The following is a 15,713-nucleotide window of genomic DNA, read 5'->3' on the forward strand; positions in this document are numbered from 1 at the left end:
AGTAGCACAGAGGTCGTGACATCAGACCTGTAAAGAAGGAAATGTCATCCTAGCTCTGCAGTGAATATTCACACAGTCAATAAATAAAAACAGTTTACTATTTTCCAATTTCTACAATCAACTTATAAACAAAATATAAAAGATTGAAATCTAGTAACAGAAAAGAAAGTAACTATCATCCGCTTTGTCAATATTTATATGTAAAGGTTCAGCCGACATAGGCAGGAGGTAGAAAGAGAGGAAGCGTGATGCAGGGAAGGGTAAAAGTATCAACATCCTCCTGTAATATAGTGGGGAGTCCAGGGAGACTGTTTAGATGCCTCTCTACAATATATTTGAGTTATATATTTGCATAAACATATGTATTAAGGTTCAAAGGTAAATTAGAAGAACTAAAATAATGACTATTCATGGATCTGCCCTGTGGCTTAGTGGTTAAGTGCGCGCGCTCCGCTGCTGGCGGCCCGAGTTCGGATCCTGGGCACGCACCGATGCACCGCTTCTCCGGCCATGCTGAGGCCGTGTCCCACATACAGCAACTAGAAGGATGTGCAGCTATGACATAGAACTATCTACTGGGGCTTTGGGGGGGAAATAAATAAATAAATAAAATCTTTAAAAATAAAAAAAAAAATAATGACTATTCAAAAATAGATGAGGGAGGGAAAAATAGTATCCTCATCTTCATAGCAAGAAGTAAACAAATATTGTCTCCAGTTGAAAAATCAGGTATTAAAGTGAAAATATGTCCTTTAGAACTTTGGAGAACTAAAAATTGGAACAAGGAGGGATGAAAGAGTGAACAGGAAACTACTGTTTTCATTATAAGTATACAACTTTATAATGTACATGTATTACTTGAATACAATGTCAAAAGGAAGGGAAAAAAATGATAAAAGAAGCCAAATAGTGCATTACTCCTTTTCATTATAGCATTTTAATTTAATAGTATTATGTTCTAGAAAACTTTACATGAAATCTTTTTGAGAATTAAGGTACTAAAAAGGATACACAGCTTATCTTTCTGTTATAATACTTAATGTTTTCAGGATTTCAAGCATTTCTAAAACTAAGTCTATTTATGCCTTTAAAATTCCTAAGGCAATAAGAATAAAGTCTTTCTAAACTATTCTAAAACCAAGACACTGTTAAACTGTTGTAAGAAGAAACTCAATTTTACTATTTGTTTAAAATACTTGAAATTTCATATTTACATTTCTCTTTTAAGATGTATTCTAATTAATAGCTTGGAGTCCATGCAATATTCATTCAAACAGTTGACCTGATTGTGGTAAATAATTTATACACAGAATTATTAAGCTATAGAGGCCTAAGAGCACATGCATTGAAAGGTCTTTGAAAAACACTGAAGGAGTTAAATGGCATTAAACAATTTTAATGAATTTAAATGTCATTCCACTAGTCAGTTTGTCATTACAAACTAAACACCTTATTATTTCTAAGAAATTAAACCTGATATATTAAAATGCTATAAAATATCATGGAAAACAATCCCTGAGCACCCCTAGTTTCCAAGTTTTAAACTGCCACTGGTATAGACAGTTATAAAATGAAGCAATATTCCCTAGCTTGTTTATTACTTCCAGTTTTCTCCATTCAACTGCCGCTCAATAATATCTGGTGAGTTAACTCATGATTGCTCACCGATCCTAGTTTAAATTTAAACGGATGTGAGGAAATATGCTAGCTCCCATTTCCATCAGCAGGGTTCCACTGCTTTCCACTTGCCTATCTTCCACTGCTGCTGTCAGAGAAAGATGTAAGCGCTTCACTTCACAGGAGAATGCATTTTCAGAAGCTATACACAGGCAAAAGGGAAAGAAGAGTAATTCCACTTTTAAGAGTAGACAGCAACATGCATTCTGAGTTTTACCCCAGTTTGATCATAGAAATGAAGAAATAAAAGCTTTCATTTTACAATTAAAACTTACCAGATTAACAAGTATGCACAGTTGTTTGCTATATTCCAAAAAGATTTCCTCAAATTTATTCATTTTCATTCAAAAAGGTTTCACTGAACACCTACAGTGAGTACTATAGGTGTAGGTGCTATAAATACAACAGTGGCCAAGATAATGTCACTTCTTTTAAAGAGTTTACAGTCTACTAGAGAAAGACAGACAATAAAAAAGTAATTACAACAAAGTATGATTCACATGATGACAGTGGAAAAAACAGGACACTATGAAATATGAAAGCACACAGCAGAACTTAACCTAGTTTAGGAAATCAGAGGTCTCCTGAAGAATATGATGTTTAAATTCAAATCTACGAGTAAGAAGAGTTAGCAAGACAAAAGGCGGATATTTGCTCTAGCGTTTGAAAAGCAGTTGCAGAATCACAAATCCTCTGACTATGAGTACCAATTTTCCCTTTTAATGACAGTTGAAATATAAGATGAGTTTCCTACGACTGCCAAAAATGCTTTTAAAAATATTAAAAATCTATTAGACAACTATGGTTTAACTACTTTGTTCAGTTTTTTTTTTTTAATGCATTCTGTCTACTTCTCCGGCACAGTGACTGTTTCTCAGATTTAGTGAAATACTTTGGTTCCTTGAAGGAAAGTTTGTAAATGTAATAATAGTAGTAAAACATAAACGAACCACATAAAATTAGAACTTTTTATTATCTAATTTACTTTTACTGGGTAATTCCTTTCATTTAAACATCTCACAATGTTCTCACAACATTAGAATAAGAAATAATCACCTCATCTTACGAAGAGTAGGTAAGAAGTTTCAGAATTACTATTCAGAAATTTTAACAAAATACATGTTGCTTTTTAAAGATCTCAGTAAAACATTTTTATAGATTCTTAAAGCTTGCTCTAGATCTCATTGTTATAAATGACCTAACCCAAAATAAAATTTTAAATAAGGCAGAACTTTACCAAATGTTTCCTACTTAGACATTTAAAGGTAGTATTTAGTGAGTAGTAATTTAAAAAAAAAAAAAAAAAAAAAAACCTTCCAAGAAAACAGACTAGATAATAGCCAATGGTGAAGACAGTATTTCAGAGTATCTGTTTTGGTAATTTTAGGCCAAGCACAAATACTTCGAGACAATCAGTAAAGGTGTAATTCATCTACACAACATTTATAAAATTAAGACAACATACAGATGAGGCATCATGAAACAGCAGAAACTAGGGGGTTTGGAGGGTCAAATTAAACTAATTATCCATTAACTATGTGATCTTGGAAAGGTTTCTTAACTCTTTGCCAGCTCAGTTTCCTCACACATAAAGTGGATTTATCATCTACTTTATATCATTAACGTGAAGATTAAGTGCTAGATGCCTGGCCACAAAATGATCTCTCAATAGATAGCAATTCCTACATTAAAAAAATAATAGATCTAGGTCATTCTTGGTTTAAGTAAATGATGCTTCATGAAACGAGGGATAAATCTTAAAGTATGCCCAGAAGAACATTTCGGACTTGAATGTGAAGAAGGGAAAAAGCATGTGTATAAAGAAATAGGCTAGGGGCCGGCCCCGTGGCTTAGCAGTTAAGTGCGTGCGCTCCACTGCTGGTGGCCTGGGTTCGCATCCCAGGCGTGCACCAACGCACTGCTTCTCCGGCCATGCTGAGGCCGCGTCCCACATACAGCAACTAGAAGTATGTGCAGCTATGACATACAACTATCTACTGGGGCTTTGGGGGAAAAAAATAATAAATAAATAAATTAAAAAAAAAAAAAAAAGATGTAGACTCAAAGCCTTTAAAAAAAAAAAAAAGAAATAGGCTACACTCCTTGCCCCACCCACACTCCCCACCACCAAATTAATACCACATAATGAATTATAGGCCCACCTACCTAAGGATGTAAAGGTGAATGGAATGAAAGGCAAGAGAACATTGAGGATATGAAACAGCAGAGAAGCATGGCATCCACATGAAATTAGTGACCACAGATCATAAACAGAAAAGAATCTAGTTTTAAGAAACTGAAGAATAAAAAAGACAATTTTAGGGCTGGCCCCGTGGCTTAGCAGTTGAGTGCACGCGCTCCGCTACTGGCGGCCCGGGTTCAGATCCTGGGCGCGCACCGACGCACCGCTTCTCCGGCCATGCTGAGGCCGCGTGCCACATGTAGCAACTGGAAGGATGTGCAACTATGGCATGCAGCTATCTAGTGGGGCTTTCGGGAAAAAAAAAAAAGGAGGATTGGCAATAGATGTTAGCTCAGAGCCGGTCTTCCTCAGCAAAAAGAGGAGGATTAGCATGGATGTTAGCTCAGGGCTGATCTTCCTCACAAAAAAAAAAAAGACAATTTTAATTTTAACAATTAAATATATTAACTGAATAAAAGAGAGTAATTTAGACAATACTTCAATGGAAGGGTGGGGGACTCATTCACTGACATTTCTTCTCAGAATGGGCCTGGAAAAGAAAAATTCACTTACAAAGGGAGGCACAAGATGCAAAGAATAACAGAACTGGAAGCTCAAACTTTAAATCATAAAGTGAAGAAATGTTCTGATGACACTAGAAAGGAGTATTTTCAAGGGCTAAGATGAAGAACACTGTATCTGGGGGATGAAATGGAGAGCTGACTGCATTAAGCAATTCAAGCAAAACAATGAAAACTTTACCTTGTGATTTTTTCAGTGTACTAACTTTGGGCCCTAAAAACTTGCTAATGACCAACTAAACAGGAAGAGTGCTGGAAATAAATACAGTCATGTGTTGCTTAACGATGGGGATACATTCTGAGAAATGCGTCACTAGGCGATTTCATTGTTGTGCGAACATCATGGAGTGTACTTACACAAACCTAGATGGTACAGCCTACTACACATCTAGACTATATGGTACTAATTTTATGGGACCACCATCATATATGCAGTCTGTCGTTGACTGAAACATCATTATGCAGAGCGTGACTGTACAATCAGTCCTTGGGTATGGCAGCCAGGAATATGCATTTCCTACTGTGGGAAGTAAAATCACTGGCTCTAGCTGTTATGTTCTGAAATCCTTCACCTGTTCATACAGTTGAACACACCAGGTATCCCACAGCCAGATGCCGGCCAATGAGTAGAGCAAGGATACTACGGTTCCAGGACTCCCCAATGGCCTTGGTAAAGCTTTCTTAAAACTGCCATGCAGTCTAAAATCTTCCTTTTTCCTCTCTTCTTCAAAAGGGTTAGATGCATGGAGATCTCATAACTCTCCCAGCCTCCTCCAGCTCCTCCCTCATTTACCTTACAAGTATTTCCTCCAATAAATCTCTTGAATGTCCAATATCATCTTGATGTTTGCTTCTGAGAGAACTCAGACTAACATATTTAGTTAACGTCAACCTTAAAATTTTCTTTATGTAGGAATCACTGAACAGAAAGAGTTTCTAATCTCTTGCCATTACTACCATCATTATAGGGAAGAAAGAACCACATTGTTTATGGAAAGTGGCGGAATGGTAGAGATGAGAGAAAAAATATAATGAAATAAGAGAAGGAAATGTTTCAATTGTTGGAGAGTTAAAGGCTCAGAAAGATATGCTCTCCACCCTTCCTCCCAAATCCTCTACTACATATCCAGAGAAAAGAGAAGGAAATGCCTCACCATACTAACTAACAGACGAGTAATTGATGATTTCCTTTTTGATCCTGGACTGAGGAAGGGTGAGAGGGATGGATGGCTTTCTATCTTCCTGATATCTCAGCTGGAGAGAGTAGATCTGGCTGTGGTATAAAGTATAGACTAGAGTGCTAGAGGCTGGCATCTTATTCACCAATTAGGAGGGATATTATAAGTCTTTTTAAACTGCTTTTATGTACTTTTATTTGCATTATCTCACTTAATCTTCAAAATAGCCCTGTGAAGAAGGTATTGTTCGTGTCATGCCATATGTTCCCAGCTTTTCTCCTACTCTGATAATTTCTCTTGCTCAATCTTTTTTGCTGGCTGAGTCCTTATTCTTCATTAAACCTTAATTAGTAGGCCCAAGGATTCAGCCCTGAGACCTCTTCTACTCTCTTCCTATACTCTTTAAGATGCCCTTAGGAGATCTTATCCAGTCCTGAGTTTTTAAATGCCATTTATACATGGATGATAACTTTCAAATTTGTTTCTCTAGCTCTGATCTTTCCAGCTAGTTCCACACACATATATACAACTATCTCCTTGACATCTCCATTTGGATATAGAAGATGCTATCAGTATCCACTCATATCTCTCTGCCATTTCCCTGCTTAAATGCTCCAACGCAATGTTCCCATTGCAATTAAAATCCAAACTTTTTGCCTATATCCCTACATAATCTAGTTATTTCCCACCTTTCCAATCTTATCTCCTATCATTCACCCACTTATTAAGTTAGAACCACAGTAGACCTTCTATTCCTCAAATATTCCAAAACTTATTTCCACCTTAGGCTTTTGCATTTGTCTGTTCTCTTTTGACCTACGGTTCCTCAAGTGATTGGCTCTTTTTTATATCATTCAAGCCTCAATTCAAATGGCACCTCCTCAGAAAGGCCATCCCTGACACCAATCAGTATCCCTTCACTTCCCAATGATTGTAGTCACTCAATTATATCATTCAATTTTATTTTTTTCATAGCACTTAATATTTAAAATCATCTTATTTGTATGCCGATCTTTGAAAATTAAATGTCAGCTCTATAACATACCAAGGATAGTATTACCCCCAGTCCCTAGAGTAACACCTAGAACATAGTAAGGGCTTAATCATCTGTTGTTGAATCTGAATTAAGGATATAGTGTGAAGTTGGAATTCAAATTCACACCTATGATTCCAAAGCACCTGGAGCTTTATTCCACAATAGGCTGCCTATTCCAGTAAATGTGCATCCACTGAGACAGCTACTTGTAGAAGAAAGAGTACTCAACTTCAGTTTGCATATGTGCAGAATATTAGATTATTCCACCACTAAAGGCACAGTGGCAAATTCAAACCATCAGCCCTCTGTAACACATACAAAAATAAAAATAAAGGAGAAATATTAACTAAAAAGAAAGCAGGAAACATTGTTTATTATAAGGTCCTAAACAGCAGGTTCAGATAAGAGAATACAGCAAAATCTGGAAGCCTTTTTTTTTTTTTCGTGAGGAACATCAGCCCTGAGCTAACATCTGCCAATCCTCCTCTTTATGCTGAGGAAGACTGGCCCTGAGCTAACATCCGTGCCCATCTTCCTCCGCTTTATGTGGGAGGCTGCCACAGCACGGTTTGACAAGCAGTGCATCAGTGTGCACCTGGGATCCGAACCCTGGCCGCCAGCAGCAGAGCGTGCGCACTTAACCACTACGCCACCGGGCCGTCCCCTGGAAGCCTTTTTTTTTTTTTTTTTTGTGAGGAAGATCAGCCCTGAGCTAACATCTGCCAATCCTCCTCTTTTTTTTTTTTTTTTTTTTTTTTTGCTGAGGAAGACTGGCCCTGGGCTAACATCCATGCCCATCCTCTTCTACTTTATATGGGACGCCACCACAGCATGGCTTGACAAGCGGTGCGTCAGTGTGCGCCTGGGATCCGAACCGGCAAACCCCAGGCCGCCACAGCAGAGTGCACGCACTTAACCGCTTGCACCACAGGGCCGGCCCCTGGAAGCCTTTTTAATGTAGGGTGTTAACCTCATAGGAGTGGGAAAGAAAGAAGTCAGATCGTGGAGGTGAAGTAAGTGATAGGGATTACCTTGGGAATATTCAGAAAGAATAATCCCTAGACTGCCTGGAAGTGGAGAAACACGCAAGGAAGAAAAGAGAACGGCAGGAATAAGACAGGAATAGAATTGTGAAGCAGTTTCCATCTACTTGAAGTAAAAATGGATTAATTAGAACATTGTTACTCTTAAGCTCATCCTACATCAAATCAGATAAAGAAACATCATTTTAAGGGTAAATTGATGTGATTACTGTAATGAAAAAACAAAACCGTAAGAGTATATCTTTAATTTCATAAAGTACAGTTGACATAAGGTTGGGAAAAAGATCACTTGCTGTCCCAGAACTGATTACAAATTAAAACCCATGCACACTCTCTATTAAAGGGAAAGTCCCCTCTTACTCAAGAAGACCCAAGAAGCAGACTCACCGATCTTCTAAAACTTTAATAGTTTCATGAAGGACTTTCTGTTGCTCTCTCAGCTGTTGATTTTTGGTGAAGAATTCTTCTAGTCTTTGTGCATCTCTAAAAGTCAAGAAATAAGGTTTATTTTTAGGGAAAAATACTCTAATAGGATAATTCTGTCATAAGAACTCCTAAGTATGGTCTCACAACTTATGTATATCATGAATTTGTTCCATCAAAACATAAAACTTAAAAGGTGAGGTTTGAATATATTGTTAATCAGAGTTCAAATTATACTAGAATTTGCTCTGCAGTACTTTTACGTACTATAGAAGTATTATCCTAAGCACCAGTTATTCATTATGCAATGCTGGAACGCAGGTGAAGGAGTGGACCCTGATGCCACCAGTGAATCAACACTGTCAGAAATTGCTATTAAAATGTACACTTACTGTTTTTTATTATTTTGTCTACATTTGTTAATGTAAATAACATCTCTCTACTCATATTATCTCTATTCCAATTATATGATATTTATACTTTCTATTTTATTAATTTCTGTGTTGCTTAAATTTTTACCTGGTATTACTTTGAAGCCAGAGCTTACAGTGGAGTGGAAGTACACGAATCCTACATTCTGATGCCTAGGTTTGAATCTCAGCTCTGCCACTTACCAGCTGTGACCTGGTGCAAATAACCTACACTCTCTGTGACTCAAAAAATGTGGATACATTGTATCTACCTCATAGAGCATTTGCAAGGACTAAAGTACTAATGTATATACAGCATGCAGAACAGTGCTGGCACACAGCAAGTTCTATTAGTGTTTACCATTATGATTTTATAGTCAGGAAAAAACAAAGATATCTAAAATTTTCTTCTAGTGGATTACCTGGTTACTTTCCAAGGTTGTGTCATTTTACCCTTCCATCATTATACTAAAAAAAAAAATCACATTACTATATAAAGTATGCATATATTTTAATTCTCAGAAAACCTATTAGAAATTTAATTGAGATTTTCTGTGTGGTCTTGAAGCTGAAAATATAGGATCATACTGTTGTTCAAACACATCTTCCCCCAGTCCCCTCAAGGGTCTAAAATACTAAATCAAATAAGGGTGACAAACCAGACTGCCACAAAAAGTAGGTTGTGTCAAAATGGTTAATATATAGAATATAACATTACTGGCAGCAAAACAGATGAGTAAAACAACTAAGTCCAAATGCCCAATATAGAGGGCATTTCTTAAAATAGTGGTTGAAGAGTTGATATTGAATGAAAAACTAATACATCTAAGAGTGACGGCCTCCTGCTATACAACAAATATACTTCTGGTAGCATAGGTAGACTTCTGAAATTCTGGAAATGATACACAGTAATAGACAGCTGAAACTTGTTAATTTGGCTGTTACTCATTTACTTAAAAAAAAGATTTTCTAATACTTCTAGAAAATGTATTTAATTCAGAAGCAGCAGATTTTCATTGATCCTATTTTGGGAGCACTCAACAAATATTCAACAGTCAACATTTCTACATGTTTAATTTTGTACATGAATTTGTGTAAAAGAGAAATATTAGCCATGTGCAGAGACAACGATCATCAAAACACAGGTCTGAAACAATTCAGTGATGGACAAACATAGCATAGTTATTGATTACTTTTCTAACTGCTTCCTCCATGTGGAAAGCCCTAAGGACTGTGATATCTTACAGATACAGTTATTCCAACAATGTGGAGATAAGACATCCTAAGTGTTACTGCACCCTGACTGTCTATTGTAAAATATACTGGGAAAGGGGGATTATGGCAATATAGGCAAACCCAAGTTCCTGGTCCCAGAACGCAAAGACCTAACTTACTATAAAATAGAGCATCTGCTCAATTCTCTGACTACTCAGGGAATTTAGTTACTTACCTGTGCTTCAAAATGTATAGCCCCAAGCTACTTGAAGTACACAGGTACAGAGTAATCACAATATATATTAAAAGGCTGCTAAGAGGATCAAATGACTCTGTGAACTGTACAGTGAAGTAAGGCATTATTATCAGCTACTGAATAACCAGCTGTGTTTCCATTCTTTAAAATTCAGAAATGATATAGGTGAGTTTTGGGAAAGTAACATTCAACAGTCATTTACAAATTTAAAATTTTTCATGTGGCTGTTTGGTTAGAGGTGTAGAGAAAGACACATTTTGTATAAAAAGTCTCAGTTATAAAAAGTGCCTTTGTCATAAGCAAACCTAGAACATTTTTAATTATGTCATCATTCAATCAGCAGGGAAATAATTCTAAGAGGAAATACTATTTTATATCTATAAATCTATCATTTAAAATAGTAATATTTTAGAAAACAAAATTACTAGGCCTACATGAAGGATCCATTTTAATAAAACTAAATTCCTTCAAAAACATTTAGCAAACATAGCTTAAAATGTATAATCAGGGGCCAGCTCCGTGGCTTAGCGGTTAAGTGCGCATGCTCTGCTGCTGGCAGCCCTGGTTCGGATCCCAGGTGAGCACTGACGCACCGCTTGTCAGGCCATGCTGTGGTGGTGTCCCATATAAAGTAGAGGAAGAGTGGCATAGATGTTAGCTCAGGGCCAGTCTTCCTCACCAAAAAAAAAAAAAAAAGAGGCGGATTGGCATGGATGTTAGCTCAGGGCTGATCTTCCTCACACACAGCCAAAAAAATGTATAATCAAATAGCAAACAATGATTTCTGGGTTTTAGTATTGCTTCTTAAAAGTGCCCAACATTTTGACTCTAAAGGATGTCATTCTAATCAATGGTTGTTAATCCAGCATTTAGAAGATTATTAACTTCAACACTGAACCAAGATACAATATAAACAGCTCACTGTCTAACTACTAATTAACTCTGAAACATTACGCTTCTGGTATTAGAAAAGGTCAGAGAGAACAATAATTCTTATATAGTGTTACCATACATAAAAGGGGAGACTCGTAGAATAACTCCAACAAACAGTAATTAGCTGCTTAGTTTGGTATGTGTTAAATCACTAAACCGAGTCACTGATAGCATTCATCTTCTGATTAACAATGCCTGTAGCATCCATCACTAGCTGAACAATAAACAAAAATGAAGATGAAAACAACAGAGTAAGTGTATTTCATAATTTTTAATCTCAAACCACTCAAATAAAACATTCTCACCACTGAAGAAAAGCATATTTATTCCTAATTAAAACAAAGATATCTTCCCTTTTTGATTTCAAGTGGATAGAAAAAGAAATTTTACTTATTAACCAAGAAGATGATCCTATTTCCCCATCCAACTAATGCAATTTCATTATATTTATTTTGGAATAATTTTTATTATAGGGGGAATTTATACATAAAGAGTTTTCTGTAACTATTCAGATAATTCTAATATACATAAACATAAGATAATACCATCAATATTAATTAAAGGGCGTTAAAGGGCTGGAAAGTTTTTGAAATCCCTATTGCCCACAGAAACAAAAGAAAATTTGTGGGGCTGGCCTGGTGGCATAGTGGTTAAGTTTGAGTGCTCCGCTTAGGCAGCCCAGGGTCTGCAGGTTCAGATCCTGGGTGCAGACCTACATACCACTCATCCAGCCATGCTGCAGCAGTATCCCACACAAAATAGAAGACGACAGGGCACAGATGTTAGCTCAGGGCTAATCTTCCTCAGCAAAAAGAGGAAGATTGGCAACAGATGTTAGTTCAGGGCCGATATTCCTCACCAAAAAAAAAAAGAAAGAAAAGAAAATTTGTGTCATAAAAGGAAATCATGCCTCAAGAAGTGCACTGGCTACACTCTCTGAGCCACAGGAGTGGGACTCATCAAACTGTAGTGATATTTTAGGTTGCCTGTCCAATAGCCATTTCCTTCTTATTCCTTGCTAAAAGAATACTGATTTTCTACAATATTCAACAGCTGTTTGGAGAGAAGTTAATCTTCTCTCCAGACTCGGAGGATGAATCTTAAAATTTTTTTTCATTTTTTTAACATTTCATCCTAAAGTAATTTCAGACTTACAAGTAAGTTATAACAAAGAACAAACACTATCTGTATACCTGTCATCCAGCTTCTCAAAATGTAAATACCTTGTCTAATCATGATACAATTATCAAAGTCAAGAAACTAACACTGATACAATACTATTAACTAATCTATAGACCTTATTCAAATTTTGCCAATTGTCCCTCTAATATCATTTTTCTGGTCCACGATCCAATCAGGATCCTACATTGCATTTAATGTCATGGCTCCTCCAATCTGGGACAGTCTCTTCATCCTTCTTTGTCTTTCACTACCTTGACACCTTTGAAAAGTACTGGTGAGTTATTTCTAACTGTCCTTCAACTTGGGTTTGTCTGATGTTTCCTCATGATAAAATGTGGGCTGTGCATTTTGGTGAGAATATGACAGAAATAAGGTTGTGCTCTTCTTAGTGCATCATACTACTATGGAGGCATGTGAGGTGGGCATATCTGGTTACTAGTGATGTTAACTTGGATCACTGGACTGAGATGAAGTCTGCCTAATTCCTCTGCTGTAATGCTGTAACTCTTCCCTTCGGAATTAATATGTATCTTACGTGGAGATATTTTCAGTAATTTGCAAAACTTGTAATTATTGTTTTTATCATACTTTCATTAATTTTAGCCCCCATTGATAATTCTTGCCTTCAACAATTATTGCTGTGATGTTTGCCAAATGATGATTTTCTATTTCTAACATTCTTTCTACATTTAGTAACTGGAATTCTTCTAAGAAGGGGTTGTCCATTTATTCTGCTGGTAGAATAATTCATTACTATCATTATCTCATTGTTCAGGTTGTCCTAGATTTTGCCATTAGGAGTTTTTTCAAGCTCTCTTCTGTATTTTTTCAAATGCCCCTATTATTTTTTGAGCATTTCCTTATTTTCTGGCACCACAAGATATTCCTGTACATTTTTTTGTGTGTGTGTGAGAGGAAGATCAGCCCTGAGCTAACATCCGATGCCAATCCTCCTCTTTTTGCTGAGGAAGAGTGGCCCTGGGCTAACATCCGTGCCTATCTTCCTCTACTTTATACGGGACGCCGCCACAGCATGGCTTGACAAGCAGTGTGTTGGTGCGTGCCCGGGATCTGAACCGGCGAACCCCAGGCCGCCGCAGCAGAGCGTACGCACTAAACTGCTACGCCACTGGGCCGGCCTGTTCCTGTACATCTTGCACTTTGCATAGTCCCAAGCCCTAGAATTGGCTAATTCTCCAAAGAACCATGATTACCTCACTGAAGAATTCTCTTTAGAAATCAAGATCTGGGCTTTAGGTGTGCTCATTCCTACCAGGAATCACAGTTTCTAGACCCTCTCAAATGGACCAAGCCCAGGACATATATTCAAGTCCTCACATACACGAACCTTATCTATATCTATTTCTATATCTATTCATCTATATATTAAAAACCATGAATTCATACTGATAACTCCAATTCCTACCCAGCAGCATAGGGTTCATTCTAGCCTTCTCCTTTTTCTTATTTGTAACTCCTTTCTCCTGACAGCGAGGAACCCGGCTCTCATTGTCAATAATATACTTACTTATTTGCTCAATCCTAGAATACATATACAGTATTGTCAGAATCTTTATTAGTCTAAGCCAATCCTGTTAATTCGATTCCCTGTGCCAGTTATTGTTTAGGAACAAGCACGTAATTATCATCCATCAGTTAGAGGAAGTCTGCTGGGGGCTGCTTCTGGCAAACTTTTATAATTAGTAAAAAGGGATACAAGGATGTTCTGCAAGTGATAACTAGAATGATGATGGCCATCTTGCCATTCTGCAGTGAGTCAAGGCTAATAGGGCAAGCCAGAACACTGAAGATGGCAGAGAGGAAACACAGAAATAACCTCAGCCTGTGACGATTTTTGAGTTACTCGATAACAGGCCTAGAATCTCCCTACTTTTGAGCTTTCTATGTGAAAAAATACATTTTTTTCCTTACTGTAAAAGTCACTTCTAGTGTTTTTCTTCCTCACACTAAGAAAAAATCTTAATAAGACAGACATGCTAAACTTATTTTTCTGAAAGAAAAGGCTTCATTTCCTATATAAGTAAAGAAACATCTCTCAATTGTGGGAACTAAACACAGCTCTAACACAGAAAGAGAAATGGATTATTCTACGGGTGAAGATGTTTAAAATGACATCTTTAAGGTAGGAACAAGTACACTTTCAATAAGGCAAAGTATTTAAAAGTGTCACTAATTAAGAAGAATCATAAAATTATTCTTCCAAAAAAACTGTTTTAAAAATTTATGCCTTTATATTCTGAATATAAGTCATCTTCCAAACATGACTTTCTAGGTGTAAAGAAAAACTTTACAATTTTCATTTTCAGATTTTAATGGAGAAAACAGCTAGGGGGGGTGTGTGTGTTTTGTTTTGTTTTTGTGAGGAAGATTGGCCCTGAGCTAACATCTGTTGCCAACCTTCCTCTTTTTGCTTGAGGAAGATTGTCGTTGAGCTAACACTGTGGCAGTCTTCCTCTATTTTGTGTATGGGACGCCGCCACAGCATGGCTTGATGAGCAGCATGTAGGTTCGTGCCCGGGATCTGAACTGGCAAACGCTGGGCTGCCGAAGTGCAGCACGTGAACTTGACCACTATGCCACCAGGCCAGCCTCAAGCTAGGTGTGTTTCGATGGGTGGTTGGTAACTCTAGCTTTTGATTACAGCCTTGGAAGCTTTAGGAATATGATGTAACTGAGACCCACTGGTATATACTGTAAAGTAAATGTAATTATTAGTCACAACAATATTAATTTTTGTTATGACTAATAATATACTATGTCATCTGTTTCCGATTCCTGAATGTGGAAGCTCTAAAGAACCATGAGTGGTGGGCTGGCCCCGTGGCGTAGCGGTTAAGTGCGTGCGCTCTGCTGCTGGCAGCCTGGGTTCAGATCCCGGGCGCGCACTGACGCACCGCATGTCACGCCATGCTGTGGCGGTGTCCCATATAAAGTGGAGGAAGGTGGGCATGGATGTTAGCCCAGGGCCAGTCTTCCTCAGCAAAAAGAGGAGGATTGGCATGGATGTTAGCTCAGGGCTGATCTTCCTCACAAATAAATACATAAATAAATAAATAAACGAACCATGAGTAAAATCTGCTCCTGACTTAGAAAATCAGATCTGATTCTGTGCTTAATAACCAAAACAATTCAGGAGAACCACTGCTAATTTCAAACTAGTTAAAAGGGGTCTCAGAATATCCATTTAGTTCCCAATTCTTATATGAGTTTAGAAATCCCAGAATTATTCTGCTTCCCCTCTTGTAGTATGTTAAATTCCAGGAGTTACTCACAGTTGATTAAAGAATGCTGTTGACAGATCAGAACGAATTTACAGATCAGCTCCTGTCTTAATACTTTATGGAAAAATATTACATATAAAAATTATATCAAAATATAAATATATGCAAATATTAACTAAAGCTATATTCAAAATTGTTACTTTGTACTTTAGAATTTTGAAAAACTTGCTGTCAACTATCCAAGGTCCACACTAAGTAAAGCTAATTTCCTTATAAGTAAGACATTGAGGTCAAATGTGACATCAGAATCAATTACTTTATAAATAAGACATCAGTGTTATATACTGATACTTAC

General features: G+C 37.1%; 1 protein-coding gene across 7 annotated transcripts in view; it reads right to left on the bottom strand.

Moving 5' to 3' along the window:
- Positions 1 to 15,713, bottom strand: part of RBBP8 (RB binding protein 8, endonuclease) — a 106,666-nt gene that overhangs the window by 53,568 nt on the left and 37,385 nt on the right. For all 7 annotated transcript variants that reach the window (XM_087438982.1, XM_087438986.1, XM_087438984.1 and 4 more), the window contains exon 4: positions 8,085 to 8,180. In XM_087438982.1, coding sequence (XP_087295108.1) covers positions 8,085 to 8,180 — 96 coding nt within the window. The remainder of the gene's footprint in view (positions 1 to 8,084; positions 8,181 to 15,713) is intronic.

Source organism: Ceratotherium simum, chromosome 14 (assembly GCF_057802395.1).
Source record: "Ceratotherium simum simum isolate JZ-2026a chromosome 14, ASM5780239v1, whole genome shotgun sequence".
NCBI classification, from domain to species: domain Eukaryota; kingdom Metazoa; phylum Chordata; class Mammalia; order Perissodactyla; family Rhinocerotidae; genus Ceratotherium; species Ceratotherium simum.